The sequence below is a fragment of the Lissotriton vulgaris genome, chromosome 5 (assembly GCF_964263255.1).
Source record: "Lissotriton vulgaris chromosome 5, aLisVul1.2, whole genome shotgun sequence".
Classification (NCBI taxonomy): domain Eukaryota; kingdom Metazoa; phylum Chordata; class Amphibia; order Caudata; family Salamandridae; genus Lissotriton; species Lissotriton vulgaris.
In genome coordinates, this window is record NC_141693.1 from 205,128,698 (window position 1) to 205,152,261 (window position 23,564).

General features: G+C 45.8%; 1 protein-coding gene across 2 annotated transcripts in view; it reads right to left on the reverse strand.

Moving 5' to 3' along the window:
- Window positions 1–11,769, reverse strand: part of RABL6 (RAB, member RAS oncogene family like 6) — a 385,105-nt gene extending 373,336 nt beyond the window's left edge. Inside the window, exon 1 of one of the 2 annotated variants that reach the window (XM_086921172.1) lies at window positions 10,938–11,769. In XM_086921172.1, coding sequence (XP_086777298.1) covers window positions 10,938–11,067 — 130 coding nt within the window. In that variant the 5' untranslated portion in view covers window positions 11,068–11,769. The remainder of the gene's footprint in view (window positions 1–10,937) is intronic. The other variant, XM_086921173.1, reaches the window with a different exon arrangement.
- Window positions 11,770–23,564: the final 11,795 nt, after the last annotated feature.

Below are 23,564 nucleotides of genomic sequence, written 5' to 3' on the forward strand. Positions count from 1 at the left end.
ATTGGGCGTTGCGGTGACCATCAGACAATGAGTCCCCGACCTTCACAAAGGCGAGAACACGAAAGGCTGTTGAATGAGAGCTGAACTACGCGATCAGCGTTGTCAGCCCTGAACCACAGCAGCCCTTCTACAATGAGGTCTCTAATAAGTGTTAGGTACACAGCCACAGGATCGGGAATGTGGCACCATCAGCACCAACTCCACAAAGCTACAGCTTTGTTAATTAAAAGGATATCCAACAGTTGAGCAAAATGCCACAGCTGTGACTGTTGGTGGGCTCCAAAGGGATTACACCTCCTCCTTGCTATATGAAGAAATGAGGTCAGGAAAACCAAGGTATAGTGTGCTAATGAAATGTATTGCAGTAGCAGAAAGTAAGGTGCCCACACCACACTGCCAGCTTTGCCAGCATCTAAGAGGAACTGACACAGTCCCTCAGAACACCAACGTAGTAAGCAGAGAACATGAAACTCAAATTCATAGGTAAAAGCATGATGTACAATGGGAGGCAGGATCAACAATAACAAGCTTGTGACAGTGTCATGAGAGCATACCAAAACTAAAAGAATTACAGAACACTTGGCTAACACCAGACCTAGCGAGCATTGATAAAGTCAATAGGTCTCGAATTTGAACAGTGTTAGCCAAATTTTTGATTTTGCCAATACTTGTTGACAATACTAGACAGCATTGGCAAACAGAATTAGAAAATGTTTGCTGCGGATGCTAGCAAGGATCAGTAAATAAACAAAAACAAAAATTCAGCCCCAGCATGTAAGTGCATACATCATTATGTAGCAGCCATTTTGAATTTGTTTAAATTTACTGTTCTAAGATTGAGGACACCCAGCTTGGAACAGAAAATTTTAAAACAAAGTGTGCGAAAGTGCATCTAGAGAAAGAAGTGCACCATCTGTACCCCAAACTTGACATGGTAACAAATGGAATATGCAACCTCAGAACATGACAACCCTGACTCATCAAGGAAATCATGGTAACAGATCTAGAAAGCTTTCCGTTTGGTTACTCATACATAACCAAAGAGATACACAAAAATATACAGCATAGCATTTCAATATTTATTGAAGCATTGTGATTCTGGAGTAAAATATGTTTCCTGCAATAATCAATAGAAGGAAACAGAATGCGATCAGCATTACGAGAATAGTGAAAAAGATAAATAGTTTAACCACTGTGCTTTAACAGACAATATATACTTGCATACAAATACAGTTATATTTTGTGCTCCTACCTAGTGCTTCCTAACCTAGTGTGCCATGGGCGGGTGAATGTGTCAGAATCCCTGTAGGGTGATCAAACTCCCCCGTTACCTATGGGTGTCATCAGGGAGTCTGTCTTGGTGGAGAGCTGGGCTTCATACCTTGCAGGAGGTAAACAGGAATCAGTTGGGAGTTGGGACTGGAATTCCGGCATGGGGCGACATCACAGTGCCAGCATAATGCTCCTCTGTCTAAACAAGGGAGTGATGTCGTGCATATAATAAACATCATTCATGTTGCCATTCTGAAGTCCCAGTTAAGCCGCTATTGGCGATTCTTTTGTGATGGCTCTGTCTCCGAGCGGACAATAAGAAATAACGTGAACTTCTACTACTCTAAGCACTGTAAATAGCATGTGCTACAGTCATTTTAAAAGTACTTAGTGAACCGAACTCGGAAGGGTAGACAGCTGAGTTGGCCTCAAAGGGATGTGAACTCATAGCCAGCAGATGACAGCAGATGTAAGCAGCGAGTAAGCATTAACCAGGGCCACTAGAATAATCTTATTCTGCCGCTGCTGCGTTCTCCGCATAATTATGGATTAGCTGCACTTGCAACATAATCTAACATCTACAGCATAATTTGAGATTTAAACAAAAACATTTTGTTCCCAACTCAAACAGATCAATTAACTAAAAACGCAGCGACACGAGTTGCCGCAAAGTGGAAGGCCCTTTGCAAAGGTTAACCGGTCACCTTTCAGTTAGGTATTGCTGTATCTGAATGTTAAACAGGTGCTATTGAGCTGAAGTCTTTGCCCAAACAGTGTTAACATGTATAAAAATGACAAATTAATGAAGTTATAAGTCACAAAATGTAATACATTATGCTTCTTAATTTCTTGCTTCTTGCTGCATAAGTTCCTTCCGTGTCGCATAGTAACAGTAGTCCTGGAATTAACTCGCTGAGCCATCTCTAGGACTTCTACACAGACCACTGAAAGGGAGATTCCCCCAAAGGCATGTGCCGGCCTCCGAGCCCATCCCTGTGCTGCAGACGAAGTGCTTCCAAGTAAAACGATACAGGAATAACTGCTTTCATATGGAACATTATTTATTTTAGCAAACAACGATAGAAACGCCGACAATAGCAGCAGATTTCCTCTCGATATCTAAGAAATATACAGGCCAGGAAGCCTTTCTGAAGACTGACAGTGAGAATGTGATTGGACAGCTTCAAATACCAAAAGAAGGTGCAGTCGCGGGTGTTTCCTTTCAGGCTTTTCTCCGACCTTCCCTGGGAGCGGCAGGTGCAAGGCACGACGGACCCGCAGACAGTGGAGCTGCGAGCTATGTAAAATCGGCTACGTGGCCACACCTGTTCCAAGAGCCGTCTAATGGCATAGATGAGCGTGCAGCGGGAGTCGGATTACGCCTGCGGCTCACCTTTACTGCCAAAGACACGGCTTCTGAATGCGAGGACAGGCGAACAGGAAGGTCCTACTCCGCACGGTTTTCAAAATTCATATCAATCGTGCATTGAGATCGAGTTTCTAAAGTCATGAACAACATGGTTTGAACTCTGCAAGTTCATAAAAAGCCGGAGCTACGGGCCTCAGTGCTTTAAATGGGCCGGTACTCACAGATACTGAGTACCGGCACTTCTCAGTTTTCTCCCCAGAGTACCGGAACTTCTCCTTGTGTCAAGTGAGTACCGGTACTCCTGGAGGCAAGCTGGGGTCGGGCACTGGGGTATGGGATTTCATGCAGCGCAAGTGCTGCTGAATAGCTTCAGGGGGAGCATGTCTGTCAGGCGCTCTGACTGTCATCAGTGAGTGTATTCCTGCACTAGGTTGCTGCCTAACACTCTTTACTGACAACGTGACAGGAATAAGGAGATGTGGCCTGATGGACAGACCCCCAAATTGGAACTTTTGCGGTCAGATAGAGTGTAAGGCTGCTGCGCAGGAATACACTGTCAGAGCGCCCAACGCCGTAGGCCAAGTTCAGCTGATGTGTACAGTGCGCTATTAGTACTTTTTAGCAATTATATTTAGCGCACACTTGGCAGGAGTGTATTAAAGCACTTTAAATGAGTAGTGGACGATGAACACGAAAGCATACTTTATTTTGTTTTTATGGCACAGGCACAGAGAGCTGAAATCCCAACTTCTGCTTAACATCCTGTTATTCTGGAGGATCTCCCCGTACCATAAAAACGGCAAAACAGATGTTTTCATGTAAAACTTCTGCTTCTCAAGTAAAAAGCTTTAATGCCCTCTGGCCAAGTTCGCGCAATATAAAACTGCAAAAAACACCAATTACAACGTGCACATATGCAGAAACTTGTCTCAAGAACACTAGAGCACTTTTGCATTGAATAAGAAAATGCCACCATTGTAAAACACCTGCCTCGAAGCCACGCCCCTACGAGACCCTCAAGACCCATCCCAATACATTGGGATGGGTCTTTTCTTTTTCCATTTAAAGCACTGGCTACGGCTGTTCAAGAAGCAATTGGCGACAGCAGGGAGGGGGAGGTGAGGGTCAGTGTCCTGTCAATGGGACTAAACTCGACCTCCCAGAAGAGACCTAGTCTGAAAATAAAAACAGAGTAAGTCTCTACATACAGAATTGCCCCGTCGGCGTGATAGGCCAAAGGCACACCTTTTATTTAAAAGGGCTCTCACTCACCAGTTGTTTTGTGCCTAGTCATAGAGCTCCCCCCCCCACCCCCCCCCAATACTCCGGTATCGGGAACATGCTGGGAAGTTTAAAGACAAGGGAACACGATTACAGGAGAGAGGGACGGTGAGGGAGCCAAGACGCACCCCTGGCGTACGCCCTTCGAAACAGGGAAACGTGCCGACAGATCTCCCGCACCTGACTTGGGCATAGTTGCTAGTGTGGAGCCTGATTGGGGTATTCAATAGATAGAATGGGAGACCCAGGTCCGCTAAAACTTTCCAGAACTTTTCCCTTGGAACAAGATCGAAAGCGGCCCGCAGGTCAACAAAGAGGAGATAGAGGCTGCCACCCTCCACTCTCACCGTTTTCCAAAATAAGACCTGCAGCCGAAATATTTGATCCAAAGTTGAAATGCCCGTCCTAAACCCGGCCTGGAGTGTGGTCAATATCTCATTTTCTTCCATCCACCCCTGGATTCTATCTAAGATGATCCTGCCCATTAGTTTCTGTACGGTGTCTATAAGACTAATGGGCCTATAGTTTGATGGGGTTAACGGGCAGCCTTTCTTAAAGATAGGGACGATCTCAGCTCCAAGCCAAGTATCTGGCGGGTCAGTCCCCATAAGAATTGCATTAAACAAAACCACCAGATACGGTGCCCATATTTTGGGTTGGGATCGGAATAAATCCCCGAGGATTTTATCTAGGCCGGGGGCTTGTTAGGTAATTGTCTTGCTTTTGCAAACTCAACCTCCTTCAGAGTAATATCCTCAGGCCATTCTAGATGATACACATCCCCAACAAGCAGGGAGTCCTGCCTCCGATCACCATCCAAGGACCCCACCAGTCGATACTCGTGGTGGGGCCCGGGGACGGCCAACAGAGGACATACCACAGTTTCCCTTAGGACCAAATCTATCATCCCCACCAATCTATGCTCCTGAAGTGGTTCGGGATTGAGAGGGAGTATGATCTCTTCGCCCAAATTGGCATATAGTTTACCGAAGTGCTCTTCCCAGACTGAGGGTGCTATATTCGGGATTGTAGCTAATCCTTCCCCACTCACACCAGAGCTCACAATAGTCCAAAACGACTTGGAGTCCTTTCGTGAGAGTGCAGATCTAAGCTCCTCCCATCTGTTCTCCTCTCAATGCTTCTTTCCCCTGGTAATGGCCTTTTTATAGTCCAGGCGGAATTTCTTAAAGTTTTAACAGTAGTATCAGCTTAAAACTCGTTTCCAACTACCCTAAGAATATTCATTTGCCTATGGGTCTTACGAAAAATCTCAAAACTCATCTCTTCAAACAGCTCTTTGGCACCTAGTTATTTCTTCCTCGTTGCTCCAAGGGATAATGAATACTATCTTATAACTTTATAAAAAACGTGAGATAACAATCCATGTATAAAAGCCTTGCTCCAATTTCCCCATTACAAGCGAGTTGTGTCTCTAGTCACATGTACTAAAGAAGTGACATAGCTGCTCAACAGGAATACGTTTTTACACTTGAGGTCGGAGGTCACAATTCCTGCTGCTAGAGTCAGCAGCTGGGATGAAAGGCAAGCAATTGGCTATCCAGTCTCCTCAAATATTTTCCGGAAAAGCAAAAGGTTTCACTAGAAAGGAGATCTTTGATGCAACATGTTTCACTTTTTTTTTAAACAATGTAGAGGTCATTACTGGAAGGATTAAATCCCTGCATTGTTGCACACAAGAGCCACAGCATTTTTAATCTAATTTACATTAATTGATTTGATTGTCTTTGTTCAAAAATTACTAACTGCTTTTTAGAGTGTTCAGTATAAATTATGATTATATTAATTTCTTCTACGAACACAAAAGAGTAAGAGACTAAAGGATTAAAGTAGTTTGTGAAAAGGGTAATGGTGTAACCATATATATTAAGAATGTGTTTCCCTGCCCAGGATCAGAGGGCGATACGCTGATGCACCCACCTAATTGCAATACCGAGAATATTATATATATTTCAATATATATATAACCGAAGAGTGTTTTTGTCAATTCATTCAGTAACCATATATATTAAGGAGTAAAATACCTTCAGCCATACATTAAAAAGATTGCAAGTTGACTCTGAGTTCTATGGCTTTATAAAGGAACTCTGCCTTCGACCTCGTTCATTTATATGATCACAGGACTCCTCTGTGACTTGCAATATCCTTGTAATGTAGAGCAGGGGGTACTTTATTCCATATGTATTCTCTTGTTTGACAGCACTGCTGCCATCCATTGAGACTGATTCTTTTTGTTCCTCATAAAGCTTTTAATGAGTTTCTGCTGCTGCCCTTTCCCTTCCCTTTATTGATGCAACCTCTTTCATGTCTTCTTATTCTCCAATTATACATAAATGACCTAAAATGCTGAAGAACTGGCCTATTTAACTTGATAATACACTAGTAGGAACATTAGCAGGGGTACATTTACTGGACCGTAGAAAGAAATTTCAATACGTTTTTCTAGTTTTTCCCCATTGCATCAGACAAAGCACAAGCTATTGGCGTTAGAGGTGAAGGTTTATTTCCCTTCACAATAATAATCATTCCATTGCCTGTTTTTCCTAAATGCAGTAGCATGCCAAGTTAATGTTATTATTTGTTTTGAAACATGATATTTGAGGATTGTATTGTACGTGGTGCTCACGAATGTCAAACCACTTACAAAATCACTGATCTCAGTAATACAACGTTTAGACATAGATGAGATGGGGGGGAGAATCACAGTACGGGAAATATTTCACTGACATTTAAGCTGGAAGTTGTGGACATACGAGTAATACCCAAGGTTATAGAGTTCAAAAATGCAATTCAATGGGGCCTCATAGCTGTTACACAGGATTGGCGAGAACGGAAATGTCTAACCGGTGTGGGAAAATGCAAAAGGTTATACTTGCTTTCGTATAGCCTTCCTGAGACAACGTCTCTGGAATGCAGAAGTAACTCTAAGAAAAGCAACAACTGAGAAGCGCACCTGGCAAACCTGAACGCTAACACCATAGGCTTAATGTAAACAGCTATCTTGATGCTTCACTCTTAGCACCTTGAAGGTGAAGACAAAGGAAGAAAGCTTCAAATATTTCTTCTAGAAAGTAAGTTATAAAGAAATTCGGTTTACTGTTACATTAATTCTTTCATGTAAATCTTTTTACAAAACTGACCAACATCAATGTAACAGATTGCTATTTGCGAACCCCCCCCAAACGGACCGGGCTGACGAACCAACCATGTTGATGAATGTATAATGCTAAACTGTAATGAATAACATCAAAGGTACACAACCCTTTCTTTTGATTGACTTTCCTAAGGTACAATTGTAATTCTTAACTGTATGACTGTGACGGTCGCCACTGTTTCTAGCAAAGTTAATAAAAATGTTATAAAATTTTTTTTTTACAATAATTACGCTATTGAGACATGTCCTCACCACAGGCAGAATGCCCCTTTGGTAGTACAGAAATCAATAAAACAGGAACGATTCGCGTCACAGGACATTCGCCCAGTAAACTGGGAATGGTGTCTCTTCTCAGGTAATAAATATATTCTGTATTTATTTAGTACCATATAACGCTGGTGTTTTCATGTTTGCACAGTACACTATGGCATAGCTGTATTCGACTGATTCTAGAATTATCATTGTGGGCTGAGCATGTGCGTGCGGCCTAACTACTGGTGGGATGAGTAGTGGTCCAGTGAACGGCAAGCTGGGACTTACTGACCCGCTTATCAGTGTTGGGCGTTGAAGCTTCGCTTATCAGTGTTGGGCGTTGAAGCTTATCTTTGCATTATTTTTATTTTGAATTTGATAAAGTAGGCAATATAGATGTATAGGTCTGGCTTTAGCTTTGGCTTTTTGATTTTACTAAAATGATATGTAAAATATGCTTTCTCATAGAGGATTTAATCTTGTCCTCGTCATCCATTGGTCTGTTGTTTTGTCACAGCATACAGTATGGGGCAATGGGTCAGCCTACTTTAGCCGCTGTTTAACTTTACTTTGATTAACTCAATTTGCTCTTTCCAGCGGAGCACATCCACACACAATGTAGTTCCCTTCCGTGCAAGTGGTTTTTTTTTGTTTTTACTTTATAATAACTTCAGCATTGCCTTTGCATTTAGAGCCTGAGGCAAAAACAGGATGCTTTTTATGTCAGCACAGGGCACCTTCCAACTTCATCAGTTCCTGTCTCCTGCCACTGCTGTTGTAAATTCCTTTTGGAGTGGTGTTTGTTTATCTGACTCCTGCTATTTCTCAGCATACCAGATTATATCCATATGAATCTGTTCTGGATTTGTATCCTCTTTTTACAATGAACGGAATGAAGTGTAATTTTATTGATCTATTAGAATATGATACACAAACCGAAAGCTTCAATATTATAAACTGATATCATAAGCAGGCAGTTCTGCAGAACATATTTATCATGGACTCAGTTTCACAAAAGGGTCTTTAATAAACTTTTCCCAAGAAGAAGAAAAAAATATGTAACAGATTGTGCTGCATCATAACCCACACTCGTGTGCAAGGCGTGGATGTAGTTATTATGGAAAAAGTCATATTAAGTATCATTTGAGTGTTGAGATGTATGCACAATAGAGTAGCTATCTTTTTTACACGATCCCCTAATTAAATTATTCAACATATTTTTGTGAATACTTTGTAACCATGAGCAAACAACAAAGCTAGCCACAGTCCATCGACATGCGGGAAATCCAGCCAAACCTTTCTTTTCACAATTGGTATCAGTAATCATGTCATGAACCGAATAAAAAACCTTTAGGGGATAATTAGGTGCCCAGCACTGTCCTGTTCCAGAGCTCGCACAGCATTACATAATGGAAGGAGTCCTGCAGCAAACCCTTCCATAGTGAAGCCACCATCAAGCAGTCTTCACAAGGGTGGATTTTATTCCTGCATATGAGAAATTGGACTTATAGCATAAGGTGTTCTATCAATGCATTTACTGATTTGACATGAGCATCCTAACGTTAGACGAGAAATGCCTTACAGAAGGGTAAAACCGGTACACAGCATGACACACATTGGGGCAAAAACAAAAGCCAAAGTAGATGAGTGGACGATCTCTGAAACCTGATCAGCAAAGCAAATGCAAGATATACACAGGTTATACAGTACTCAATGGGCCAAACTTGATGCCGACAGGGGCAGTTTTTGGGCACCAATTTAAAAGTGGAGCATACTGAATAACCTTAAACCCCATAAAATATAGTGATCTGCACAGCATTAACTCATACAAAGGAATTGCTGCTTGGGGGGGAAGGGGGCACTTTCTGAAAGTAAAAACGTCAATTTGGAAGCAAACTGTTTAAATAAGGAAAGTCTTTACAGAGGTTTTTTTTTCCCTGCGGGAATTCTAAACATGTTCTTGTACCATACCACTTGAAGCTGGGACCCAAATCTAGACCTCGTATATAAAATCTAGCATCTCTGGGTCTACATATCCTACACAAGATTTAAAAGTGCAATATTCTATTCCAAACTGTATTTTTCTGGGAACGTAAAATGTGATGTGCTGGGCTTGTACCCAAGGATTCTTTAGGCAGAAATGAAGTGCAAAGCAGCAAGGCACCATGGAAAATCGAGATGCATGAGGCACTGCAGGGCAGAAAGAAAGAAGGCGGTCGGCTTACCAAAGACACTGTAAGTAATTCATGAACAAAAAATAGTCAACGCGCCTCATATGAACTCGAGCCAACTCCTCCAACACAACAGGCAACTATCTACCAGGCAGCTGACAGAAAACTATTTGTCAACATCCACGAAGCAGCAGATGTGAGAAATATTCAGAACAACACTCTTCTGCAGAAAAGGCACATCCAATTCACACAGTTGGCTATGTTTCTCTTGCAATAAATGGCAGCTCTAACCACTATATACTGTAGCTTGAAGATTCTTCGCCAACACTCTTGAAATTACATAATCGGTTACTATTTTACAGGGAAAACCACTAACAAAAGGAGCTATTCCTAGAATAAAAATTCTCCTGGTACTAGTAATATCCTGGGGTGTTGCAAATAACGATTCTGCCTCCAACTGAATGGTGGCACGCTTACTGTAAAGGATTCACCACAGAAACATCACTTTAAAATCTACTGCCATTCACTGATTTCATCGTTGAACTCTTTTGATGGGACATGCGTCTATATGATGCTTACAATGTTTGTTGAGTGCTGTATTTGTACTGCTCAATTTTGCGAGGTGATGATGCATATGATGCTTGCCACGTGCTTTAGCTGTACTGCTCAATTTTGTACGGGTCCTTGACATGGTTACCCTCGTGCTGTGGTGTATCCAATTCACATTGTTGCGGTAAAGCATGCAGCACTGTAAAATAACTCTTAGGGGAGTAAACTGGTCCTAGGTCCCCTCTTCAGTGAGCAACTTGACAACACTCGGGAATGGGCTGGAGGCCCTCAGGGAAAATGGAAAAATGTGTAACAAGGATTCACATATTTATGCAGTGGATAACGTCTTGTTGGGTGAGACACCATCCTGCCTGGGCTCACTGCACTTCAGATAGCAGGAAGTCAGCAGACTCATCATTGAAATTGAACGGTCAACTGATCTACAATCCTGCAATGTTTACAGTTAATCCGACACCTCTCATGGAGGGCTTCCACATACAATTCTCTTGTCCTTGTGGCTACTCCCAACAGTCCTGACTGCCCGCAAAACTCAAATCAACTTCTAGAAAACTATTTTGTGGGAGGGTAACATATTATCATATCATTCATGCAAATGTCCACGGTGTTCAATTGTAATCACCTAGGATCAGGTAATCGTAATCAAAGTCTTTTGTTTATAAAGAATTGGTTTTTCAAGCTCTGATTGTTTTTCAATATTCTGCATTATTAAGGCAATTTACAAGTTCAGGGTCTTCCTCGGCACCCATAAGAAATATGGAAGTTGGCTCTGCTGGTTAGGGGGTATCATATGTACATGAGCAACAGGTACATTTGAAGAAAAGAATGGCAAGTGTGCCAAATGACTACTCACTGTTATACTGGACTCCCTTCGCAAAACGCCTCTGCAGAGCCTGGTTCATGGACTGCAGTCCTGCGGGAATATTCTTGTCTCTTAGAGGAGGCTGGTCGGAACCCACCAACTTCTTCAATACCGAAAACATCTTGGGTGGACTGAGATTGAATTTTATTTATTAAAACCATGGACAACAGGTGAAGCCAGGCAGCTGTCGGTTTACAAAGCACCCACCCCTCCAACTAGGATCTTCTGCCAGTTACCAGTCAACAACTAACCAGTGCATCAACCGAAGGAGACGGGAGTAGTTCTTCGTTTACAACGTCATAAGTCTTGACTTAGCTGCAGTAGGTTTCAATAATCACGTTTCAGTTCCAGTGTTAATCAGTCCATGAGCAGCTGCTCAAAGCAATCAAAGGAGGTGTGGGGTTGATGCTTGCATTCAAAGGAATGTACTAAAGCTCGGGCTTCTGCCTGCAACCCTTTTCGTACCAGAAAACAAATATCGTAAAATGGCAAAAGAAAATTGCGAGAATAAAATACACATATACACATGGAGGGTGTGCACTCAATTTCCAATAGTCACTGATGAGCCCGCATCGGCCTTCTGCCCCAGGACATAGGGTGACGACTTGCACAGCATTTCTTCGCACACTCCGCCTTTTGATGACGACGCCCGATAGCCGTCATTACTGCATTACCTGGCTGCTTTCAATCCGCTAAACGGCAATACTTTCTTTACGGGCGATTTTGTCCCGAAATTGTGGCGAAAGCACCGGAGCTTGTAGAACCAAAGAGCCCATAATTCAATCAAATAGGTCTAAACATATTCTACTAGATGCGTGGAACTATCGAGGTCTTCGATTGGTTGAGAGAAGACGTGTTGTCGGATTGGCTGTACAGCTCATAGTTGTTCACTCTGTTGGAGCTTGAAGAGCTGTATGGTGGCTTGTGATTGGTGAATTAGACATTTTCTGTGTGTTCATTGGCTGCGAAGCCCCGGAAATGCAAATACACGGAGTTCTCTTTAGAGGAATAACCCAATTGGCTTCCCTAGCAACGGCATATACATCACGTGACTTAACACGGCGGCGAATTTCGAGCGTGAAAATGAAATTAGTTGTCCAGTCTTCCGGTGCGTGGCTGAGAGTTTAAGTTCATTTTGGTTGCGCTCTGCCAATTTTAACCGTGGACACTAATGGGAGACTCGCCCGCCCGCCCGGTGGATGGATTGTCGTGCATTAAGGGTAGGAGCCACCCTCCGCTGGCTTCCCTTCGAGGCTAGAGCTATCTACAAGATCGCTTGTATCACCCACAAAGCCTTGCACTCCTCCTCTCCCCGCTACCTGGTGAATACACTGAAACTCTCTGGAGGCTCTAGACCTTCACGCAATGCCGAGAATCTACTGCTTGAACCTCCCACTTTCAAGAAGGAAAGAACAATGTCCCAATCCTTTTCAGGCAACGCAGTGAGAATCTGGAACTCGTTTCCGCCTTAGCTCCGGACCACCGCCTCCTCCCAGGCCTTCAAAAGGGACCTCAAAGTTCTCCTCCTCCAGAGACACCTCCAAAAGTAATTCACGTCCTCTTGCTATTCGGAGGAAGACTTCCCACTACTGATATTTTCTACTTTCCATGACCATGGGAGTGCCTTCCCAGTGTTTTCCTGTGGTGGGAGTGTCTGCCTTTTTGCAGTATTCTCCATGTACTTGTGTTCGGTGCCCTTTTGTAACATGCACACAACACTTTGCCCTTGTAACACACGGTTGCTACCTCTCACATGTTTTTACCTTTGATACTTGCACAAGTGCCACCTTGCCTACGCAACGCCTGTTCTTGTGCCTAGCTCTTATTGCAGTATTATACCTCAAATTATACTGTTTTCTCTTTTAACTGCACACTTGTCACTTTTCCTCTTGTGCACTTTTGACTACCTCATGTATTTTTTGTTGTTCACAATTTTTACTACCTCAAGTATTTTGTTTGCTCACAATTGTCACGATCACCTTTACTACCTCATGTATTTTTGGTTGCTCACAATTTTTACTACCTCAAGTATTTTGTTTGCTCACAATTGTCATTATTACCTTTACTACCTCATGTATTTTTGGTTGCTCACAATTTTTACTACCTTATGTTTTTTGTTTGCTCACAATTGTCACTATTACCTTATGTAAGTAACGTATGTTTTAGTAATCTGCTCTTCTGTAATGTTTCTCATTATGTTCCATTTCTGTTCCTAATGTGAAGCGCTCTGACGCCTTCGGGTAAAGTCCGCGCTATATAAAAACGCATAAATAAAATAAAATAAATAAATAAAATAAAGGAGAGCTAGCATGGTAGGGCGGTCTGAGAGGGGAGAGCTAGGGTGGAGAAGGCTAGAGTTGCGAGAGCCACTTAAGGCTCTGGCTCAGCTCGAGGCCTCTAGGACTAAAGAGCCCAAAATGAGCAGAGCTTTAATGTGGCTTTTGTCTGTCGGCCACGCTCTACGATTATGCATGACGTATTAGTTTATTGCTAATACGTCAAAGAATTTTCAACTCTTTTAAGGTCACGGAGTATTAAACTTTACTGCAACAACACAGCAGCCGATGAAAACAACAATCTTACAAAGGAAAACACTTCATTGCCCATGAACACCGATTATGACTTCACAATATCATACCACTCATTTTATTTATGCGATTTTATATAGCGCAAACTTTACCCGAAGGTGTCAGAGCGCTTACATAAGAACCAGTTGAGAAATATAAGGATTTAGGATTACATGCGTTACATAAAGGATACAAACAGAAACTCATGCCCCAGAGATCCCTATAAGAAGTGTTGTCCCAACAGTCGGTCCTCTTTCTATGCAAGAGTCCAACAGTAATGAGCTAGACTCCTCCTTAACATCAGGAGTTGTGCCAGAAGCTTTCAAGCAGGCTGTGGTGTTACCCATTCTGAAAAAGCCCAACGCAGACCCTCTTGTGCTGAGCAATTACAGACCCATTTCCCTTCTCCCTTTTTTGGGAAAGATCCTAGAAACCTATGTGACTAGGTGTCTGAGCACGTTTATGGAGACTTCCCTTTTCTTGGATCCCCAACAGGTTGGTTTTCGCCCCCTCCATTCCACAGAGATGGTGATCGCGGCTGTCATGGACACTCTTAGAACTGGTGCCGATAATAACATTTCCCAAGCCCTTGTACTGTTGGATCTCTCGGCGGCTTTTGACACGGTCGATCATACTATTTTGATCGACCGTGTCGGAAACGCCGGCATCCAGGGCATCGCCCTTGATTGGGTTCGATCCTTCCTTCAAGGCCGCTCCCAGGCAGTCCACCTTTCTACCTTCTCTGCTCCTTTCTCCCCCCTCAACTGTGGTGTTCCCCAGGGTTCAGCTCTTTCCCCGCTTCTCTTTAATCTATATATGCAATCACTTATGGTCTCCCTTCATCACTCCCCTGCCACTATATATAATTATGCAGACGACCTGCAGTTGGTCTTCCCTTTGGATACTTCACCTTCCTCCCGCTCTAATTTTCAAACAACAATGTTGTTCATCTCTGACTGGATGGCTCACAGCCAGCTCAAGCTGAACCCGTCTAAGACGGAACTTGTTCTGGTGGGTGGCCCTACCAATCCATGGGATGACAATTACTGGCCCCTTACTCTTGGCACCCCCCCTCGCCCGGTCAGCTCTGTGAAAAGCCTTGGAGTGGTCATCTCTGAGGACTTATCTATGAAATCCCAGATCTCGGCTGTTACATCATCCTGCTTTTTTCAACTGCGCAGGATCCGTAAGATCTGCCGATTTCTTACCAGAGAGGCACTCGTATTAGTCATACTGGCTTTGGTCATCTCCAGGGTTGACTTTGCTAATATCTTGTATGTGGGGATTCCTGCCTATCAGCTTCAAAAACTCCAGTTAATTCAGAACCAGGCTCTCCGCTTGGTGTTCCATCAACCTAAACACCAGCATGTTTCCCCCCTTCTGAGGAGCCTCCATTGGCTCCCAGTGGCTAAACGGTGCTCCTTCAAACTCGGATGCACCATATTCAAATCTCTCCATAACCGCGCCCCCGAATTCATCTCCTCCAAGCTAAGGAGATACCTCCCTACCCGTAATCTAAGATCTTCTGCTGATAATCTTCTCTGCATCCCATCTAACTGCCGCAAAAAACACGGCGGAATGCGTTTTTCTTTTTTAGGCCTTTCCTTCTGGAACTCCCTCCCTTCTTCTTTTCGCCACTGCCCCTCTTATGAGTCGTTCAGGAAAACTTTAAAAACATTCCTTTTCAAAGCGGCCTTAGAATAATACCCTCTGCCCTGGTTCGTTATGTCTGTTATGAGCGCCAAGAAACCGTCTCGGTGTACGTGCGCAGTATAAACTTTTTAACATACATAGAACCTTCCATAACAACTCTCCACGCCAATGCAGCCATCTTCCTCCAAATACAACATCCGCGACACAGAACTCCAAACAACGTCTGTAACGAGGCCAGATCCAAAATGATCACAACCTTTATCCAGAACTTCTTATTTCAATGCAGCATTTAACTCTGCTTTTCCTCAGAGTCTGCAGACAGAGTATATTGTGTAAGAAACCACAACACATAGGGGGTCATTAGGATCGCGGACGGACTTGAGTCCGTCCGCGACCCCAGAGCATGAGGGAACGTCCGCATGGGCTGCGGCGTTCCCTCTATGCAGATTAGGATGTGACCGCCAGGGTGGCGGTCACATCCTCTATTTTTAACATTGCTGCGGGTGGAGCTTCAAGCTGCACCCGCAGCAATGTTAAAAATGCATGCACAGCATTTGCGTGCACAAAGCGGCAGGCACCGCGCGGTGCCTGCTGCATTGTGCACGCAAATGCAGGGGGGTACCATTGGTACCCCCCATGTGCACCCCCCACCCCCCACTACACCTAGGGGGCCCGCAACGGGCCCCTGCAGTGCAGTTACACATGCTTTTCCACGGCGGAAAAGCCGCCGCGGAAAAGCATGTTCCCAAGCACATCCTAATCTGGCTGACGGTGTCTGAGAGACACCTTCACCATTTTAGTGCTTTTCCGCCGCGGTTGTAAACCAGCCGCGGCGGAAAAGCTGCGGACCTAAACCATGACCCACCAGCCATCCTAATGTGGTGGTGGGTCCTGGTGGGTCCGCAGAGGATTTTCCGCATCCTCCGGGCCGGCGGTGGCTTCCGCCGGCCCGGAGGATGCGGAAAATCCTCCATCCTAATGACCCCCAAAGTGTGCAGATAGGTAGAAAATGATTTGCCGCAATAGTTATGAAATGTTATATTCTAAGTCGGGATCTGAGGCTTCAGGTTATGCTTGTATAAAGCTGTCCCACAACCACGGATGCAACATCAACAATCGGTTTAAAACGCTTTAAATGCAGAATCAGACGGTCAATCAGCCATTATGATATCCTCCAATTAGGATCCCAGAGAAAAAAGGTTTAGAGGCCATAGCTCCCCTGACCGAATGTGCACCAAACTGAGAGGTGTCGATACCTGGGATAATATTTCACTTGACCAAATTGTCTCATCCTAGGAAATTGTTTTATTTCATTTTCCCTCCATTTTCTTTATTATCACATACAAAGAGGACCTCGAAATACATGACGTGCGGAAGTGGGCTGTACAAAAAACGTTTCCTGTGTTTGATTCAATAAACTATAATGTTGTTCATGTATAAAAGCAACCCAGGCCACCCCAGGGTGCACATAACAACTGACTTGCCTCTTAGTTCACTATTGGCATTGTCAGGGTGAGGAGGGAAGCATAAATGTTTCTAAATTCATGCTTGAAAGCTATCACTTTTAAAATCAATCAATCAATCAAGGCATTTATATAGCGCACTACTCACCCGGAGGGTCTCAAGGCGGTAGGGGAGGGGGGTCCGCTACTGCTCGAACAGCCATGTCTTGAGCTGCTTCCTGTAGGCGAGGTGGTCCTGGGTCAGGCGGAGGTGGGTCGGGAGGGAGTTCCAAGTCTTGGCGGCGAGGTAGGAGAAGGACCTTCCCCTTGTGGCGGCTCTTCGGATGCGGGGGACGGCGGCGAGGGCGTGGCCGGTCGATCGAAGCTGGCGTTTGGGAGCGTAGAAGTTGAGGCGGCTGTTGAGGTATCCTGGGCCTTGGTTGTGCAGGGCTATGTGTGCGTGGGTGAGGAGACGGAAGGTGATTCTCTTGTTGACCGGGAGCCAGTGCAGGTCGCTCAGGTGTCCGGAGATGTGGTTGCGACGGGGGATGTCCAGGATGAGTTGTGCTGAGGCGTTCTGGATCCTACTTCTCAATGCTCTGATATCTTATTTACTTTATATATAGAATACTCTTTTCGATTTTTGAAGAGACTTCATCAAGTGTTTGCTTGTTTACCGCAAGATGTCTTTATAAATGAAGGTGTTCCTAAAGTTAAGTGGTGTAGGACACCCTAGACACTTCCTTTCTTTAACTGCAATTAACGTTTATATAAGTACTTGCATTTATATAACATATTTTAATGCTAGTGCTGAGTCGATTGAACAGCAGCCCAGTGCTGCTTTTGATCAGGGGGCCGCACATAAAGGTCAGGACAGTCACGTTGCCCGAGCCATACTTTGAGTATTACTGATCTAACCCACCTAGCAAAGGTGGCTGACTTTACCAGCCCAAAAGGTTTTCGCCACACTGACTCTTGTTAATTGTTTTTTAAATCTTTTTTAATATTGGTATTTGTATGAAATTGTGTCATGTATTATTAAATAGTTTTTGATAATCAATGTAGATTTTGAATTGACAAATTGTAATTTACATGATTTCTAAATGTACATGTATTTTTAAACTAACCAAACGTTTTTAATAAAGGGAACTAAAAGAAGAAGAATATGAATGAAAGTTTTTTTCAGGAAACCTGTTTTGGACATATAGATATTCGTTTTGAATGGCAAAAGGACTGCTCTGTTTAAGTTTCAGTATAACAAAGTGGGCCTATTTATATGCCTGAGTTTCAGCAATCTGTTTGAATTTTTTTTAAACTGGAAACTTTCAAGAATACCTGACCCTGGATTAAGGGGCTCATTAGGATGGATGACGGACTTCAGTCCATCCGCCATCCTGGAGTAAACCGGGACTGTCCACCATGCATGCGGTGGTCCCGCACACCTGATAGAGCACGCAGGTCACCCGACTAATCTATTACCAAACATGCACTCTTGGGCCCATAATTTATTTTCATAATAATCGGGTAACCTACACTCTACTATCAGTAACCCTGTTTCTTTCCGTTTTTCCCAATGTACCTGACTTACCAATCCTCGTCACAGGTACCTAAGATCGCAATGGATCAAGGAGCTAGCTGAAAAGATAAGCAGTCATTACAATATAATATCAATTAAAATTGTTTGCACTCTTTATAATAACCACAGACTCAAGAAGTTTTGAAAACCTTTATCTAATCATCATCATCATCATATGTCATGAGCATAAGATTTACACAGAAAAGACTATCTATAACTGGAATTAGAAATAACGTATAGCTATGAATAAGGCAGAGAATACTAATCATTTAGAAATCGTAAAATAAAGGGAAGGTGAAAATAAGGTACATGCTAATTTAGATCATCAGACTTTCACAACTTCACTAGAGGCGGGTAAAGAAAGGGAACATGCTAAATCAAAGTAGACTTTCGTAATTCACTAACTTGAAAGGAAATTAAACTTATGTAATTTGATTTATCCAGATATAGCTTATTTACTAAAGGGAGAAAAAGAAAAGGAACATATGCTATATAGAAACAATTTAGATTTGACTAAAGGTGGGTAGAAACATGGAACATGCTAATAGACAAATAACACATGGAAATCTCATTCATAAAGGGGCAGGGGAGAAAAGGAACTTATGCACTTATGCTTTGCAATATTCGAGAGTTAGAAATGCAAATATAGATAAGCAATCACCCACACAGACTTTATTTTTACCTAGGATAGAGTGAAGACCAACCCTGGCCACGGGTCAGTTTGGAAAAGACAAGAACGGACCCTCAAGGACTTAGGTGCAAGTAGGCGAGCAGGTACAGCTCATGGACAGTCAGGACAGGATAACCCCAGAATTTGGATCAGGACCGGGTTCACCAAAGGGTATGACCAACACCGCAGCTTCGGTTGCAACGCCTGCGCTACTCCCTCTCTGCAAGGAATCTGCCAATAACCCAGATTGGGTCTTGAACCTCCCAGCAAAGTGCTTCGCCAGCACTTTAAGTCTGCATAAACCCCGAATGGGTTTCTCGAATCTCCCAACAGAGTGCTTCGCAGCTCTCTGAGTTCAGTCACCTATAGAGTGCGTTGGGTCAGTGACAGGTCAGCTATTCGGACAAGTCGTACAATTTCTCTAGCTAAACCTACGCTAGTTATACTGTTTTTCGGGTCAGTGTTCCACACCCCAAATGTTCAAGACCTCCCCATCGCCATTCGTGAGACCTGGCAGCAGGAGGGGTTGGAAGTTTTGTTGGCACAGTCTATGGAGCATGGAACACGACTTGTCCCCCCATTGATATACCCTACTTCTGGTGGCCAGCCATGCCTGTTTGGCTTCATCCATCAGGAGGGACCCGTAGGTTTGCTGTGCCTGCAAAAGCAGACGTATTCCGACTTCATCACCCCCCTCGCGGCTTTCCTGCTCCAGAGTCGCCACTCGTGCGGCCGCCTCCGTAGTCTGCTCTCGACGCTTCCGACGGGCCGCCGAGCACCATGCAATATCTACTCCCCGTATGGTAGGCTTCCTGGCCTCCCACACCGCTCCTACATCAGCACCCTCTACTAGGTTTTCCCGCCAGTAGTGGTCAATGGTTTCACGCAAGTGATTAGTATATGCCGGTTGTAGGAGATGCCAAGAGGACATCCTCCATCGAAACGGCTGCCTTCTCCGGATGAGTTCCACTCCAACGGAGACGGGGGAGTGGTCGGACAGGCCCCTGGGCAAGATGTCAGCGCCCTTCACCCTACACAAACATTCCCTAGGCACAAACACACAATCAAGCCTCGAGAACGAGCCGTGTACAGCTGAGATATAAGTATATTCCCGGGCTGTGGGGTGCATATGTCGCCAAGCATCTACCCAGCCCAATCCCTCACTCATTGCATACAGTCTGGTGGGTGAAGGGGAAGGGGGCGGGATCTCGATCTCCTCTCGGCGCCTTTGGCGATCCACGCATACATTCATCACATCGTTCCAATCCCCCCCAATCACTGCCTACGATCCGGAAATGTCCTCCCACACTGCAAACAACCTCTCAGCCAGGGCCCATCGGAGGGGGGGAGGGGCGTAAACACTGCCAAACACCACCGATTCCGTGCCCACCATGCCCTTAACAAACAGGTATCGACCCTGGGGATCCACCCACTGCTTCTCATGGATGTACGCCACCCTGCGGTGGATCAAGATGGCCACTCCCCTGGATCCCCTGGAAAAACCCGCATGGAAAACCTGTTGATAACCAAATCTCTGTTGGCCCAGAGCCTTTGTGCCCATCATGTGGGTTTCCTGAAGCAAAAGCACATCTGCAACCTCTTTTCCCCCAGCGTAACACAGCCCCGCGTTTAATTTTGTCCAATAAACCCCTGACATTCCACGTAATCACCCGCATAGAGTCTTCAGGGAGTCTATGAGTCGGTTCAGCCATGGTCTATTAAGATCCACCACACGAGCCCTCTACACCCGCGCCACCCACCACACGCCACAAGGAACATTATTGCGACACACACATGCATACCACTGCCTACCCCAAAGAAAACAGTCCCCAACTCTACAGTCCCACAGCCCCAAACAGTCCCGATCCCCAACTCAGCGGCCACAACCCCGACCGCCCACGTCCCGCCTCCCCCCACCCTTTACCTCAATGAACTATGAAGTATCTGTCGCGGCATGGGTGGTCCCGAGACCAGAACACAGGGCCCGGGCCCACCCATACCAATGGATCCCAACATCCCCAGAAGGAACAGCAAGCTCACCCCCCTACCCTCAGTGTCTCTCTCTCTAGAGGGAGAGTGGTAGCCACTATCCTGTAGTCCCCGACCCCCCACCCCACAACCCTATTCACGATCAGGAGACAGAAGCAGTATTGTCCCAGGGCAGTAACTGTGCCGGGCAGCCATTGAATTCCAGACGACTCGGTGAGCCCGACCAGAGGTCACAGCAGTGACAGCAGAAAAGGAGAGTTAAGGCCCCGGAGTCTTCAGTGTTCTGTCCCAGATTGTTCCGAATCCTCGGTTCTACCACTGGTCTGTGTGCCATCGACCGAGGCCGCGCGTCTGCGCGATTTGGAGCGCTTGGTACGACCCTTCTTCGCCGTCTGGTCTCTCTGTGCTCGCGGTGATCCTTCAGGAGAGCCCGGATTGAGCCCCGGTTGAGAGTTCGGTCTAAGCCGCACCGTTTCATCCGTCCATTTGAAGAGGTCTTCCGGTGTATCAAAAAACAGTGTCTGTGATTGGAAGATCACCCTTAGGCGCGCCGGGTACAACAGGGAATATTGGAGTTTAAGACCTCTTAATTTTGCCTTGGCGGCCATGAAAGAATGACGCTGCTGTTGCACAAGTTTGGTATAGTCAGGGAAGATCATGATCTTACAGTTTTCATATAGGAGGGCTTCCCTGGTTCTAGCTTCCCTCAATACGGCATCTCTGTCATGATAATTCAGCAGTCTAGCGATCACCGCCCTAGGCCGCTCGCCCTCAGGCGGCCTCTGCGTCAGGGCGCGGTGCGCCCTCTCAATAACGAAGCAAGCAGACAGCGTCCCCGGGGGCATCCATGACTCCAACCACTGTGTGAGGAATTGTTCCATGTTGCCCTTTTCACAGCGCTCCGGAAAGCCAATAAAGCGGAGGTTGTTGCGGCGTGCCCGCCCTACGGCATCTTCCACACGGAGCGCTGTGTTCCGCTGCGCAGATTCCATCGCCGCCATTCTCTTTTTAAGGGAAGTGACGTCTTCCTCCACCACCGTTACCCTAGATTCAGTTTCGGTGATCCGCGCCACGGCATTTCTCAGGTCTTGGCGTAATAGGGTCACATCCGCGCCCACTGCCCCTATCTTGGCGTCCAGCGCATCCCTTGACTGAGTGATGGCCGCCATAAGGGCTGCATTGTCCGGCCCCCCTCCAGGCGGAGCACCCCCGGACGGTCCAGGGCCCCCACTGGGCCCCGTGAATTTATCAATAGTCACTTGCTTGGCGGGGCCACCGCCTCCTCTGGTCATGACTGCCGAGGGTAAATGGGCCCCAAGATGGAATGAAGGTGTGGGACCCCGACCGCCCTCGTTGAAGTCAATGCAATGCAATGAGGGGGAAGGAAAACCACGTCCGGTCTCCGGCCCCCGGGCAGGTCCTGGCGGGTCCGGTCCAATGTGACCCAATGTCCCGATCAGTGCGTGGCCGGCCCCAGCGACCGCCAAGGAGCAGGGCCCCCTCCGGCCAGCAACCCCCCCCCTGGAGAGGTGGACAGTCCAGGTGTATCTCGCGCCAAAACGCCGGCGTCTCCTCCGGTCTGGGGGGGGGTCACTACTCACAGTTGCTGCCGATCGTCCCGCAGACCATCCATGTCGTGGGTCAATCACCGCCGGGCGGGAACATCAGGGCGCCCGACCCCTGCCGAGCCTGCGGGCCCCCGCCGACACTGGGCCGCGAAAATCGAGGTCCCGGCTGCGCCTAATCCACCAGGCCGCTCCGGCTGTCCCCGGCCATCTGCAGCTTCTGCGTCCCCTCGTGATGCAGCTGGCCCCTGGAAGAGGGATCACACACACTCCCCTGCGTCTTCTGCGCCTCGGGTCCCCAAGCGTCGCGGCCGCCACTAGGCCAGGCGATGTAGTGCACTGCTCCCCGGCCGGGGAGCACCAAAATCGAGGCCCCGGCTGCTCCTCCTCCCTCTAGGCCGCACCTCGCGCCTCGTTGCACAGTCAGGTTTTGGGACGCTGGGCACACCGGAGGATTCCTGGCACTCCCAGCGACCTTCGCCCCGTTGTTGTTGTGGGTTTCGGGGTCAGGGACCAGGATAAGTAGAAGGATTAATGGCGGGCCGGCGGGAGCTCTAGCAAGCTGCGACCGCCATCTCCGCTTGCGTAGCCACGCCCCCTAGTCTCAGTCTTTTGACAAATCTCGGTACTTTATCTCCTTTTCTGAATCTTTTAACTGGCACTGTGCTTTGGCCCTCTTCAAAGGCTCTTTTATTTTCACTCAGTTGTGGCACATCTGCTTCAGTGTCTTCTTCCGTCTCTGTCTGACTAGTTCCAAGCCTTATTTCAGTTTCTTCTGCCTGGTTACTAAACTGGCCTTGTTCAGGTATGTGCTGGATTTGGCTTTGTTTTGTTTCAATTTCTTCTTCCTGAACACATTTATCTATTTCTATCTGATCCTGTTCAAGCACTTCGAACTTTTGATTTTTTTCCGCTTGAACTTCTGCTCTAATTTCTATCTGTCCCTTTTCAGGCTTGGAGTTCTTGGAGGTGTGTCGATAACCTGCTCTGTCCCTACCTGACCTTCCTCATCATCAGATTTGATTTGGATTTCGATGATCTGATTATCTTGTTCTATTCCTGTTTCGTCCTCACTCTCCCACTCTCTATCTAAGTAGGTTTGTCTTCTTGTTCTTATTGGATCGAGAGTCAGGTCGATTACTGGGACCCAATCATC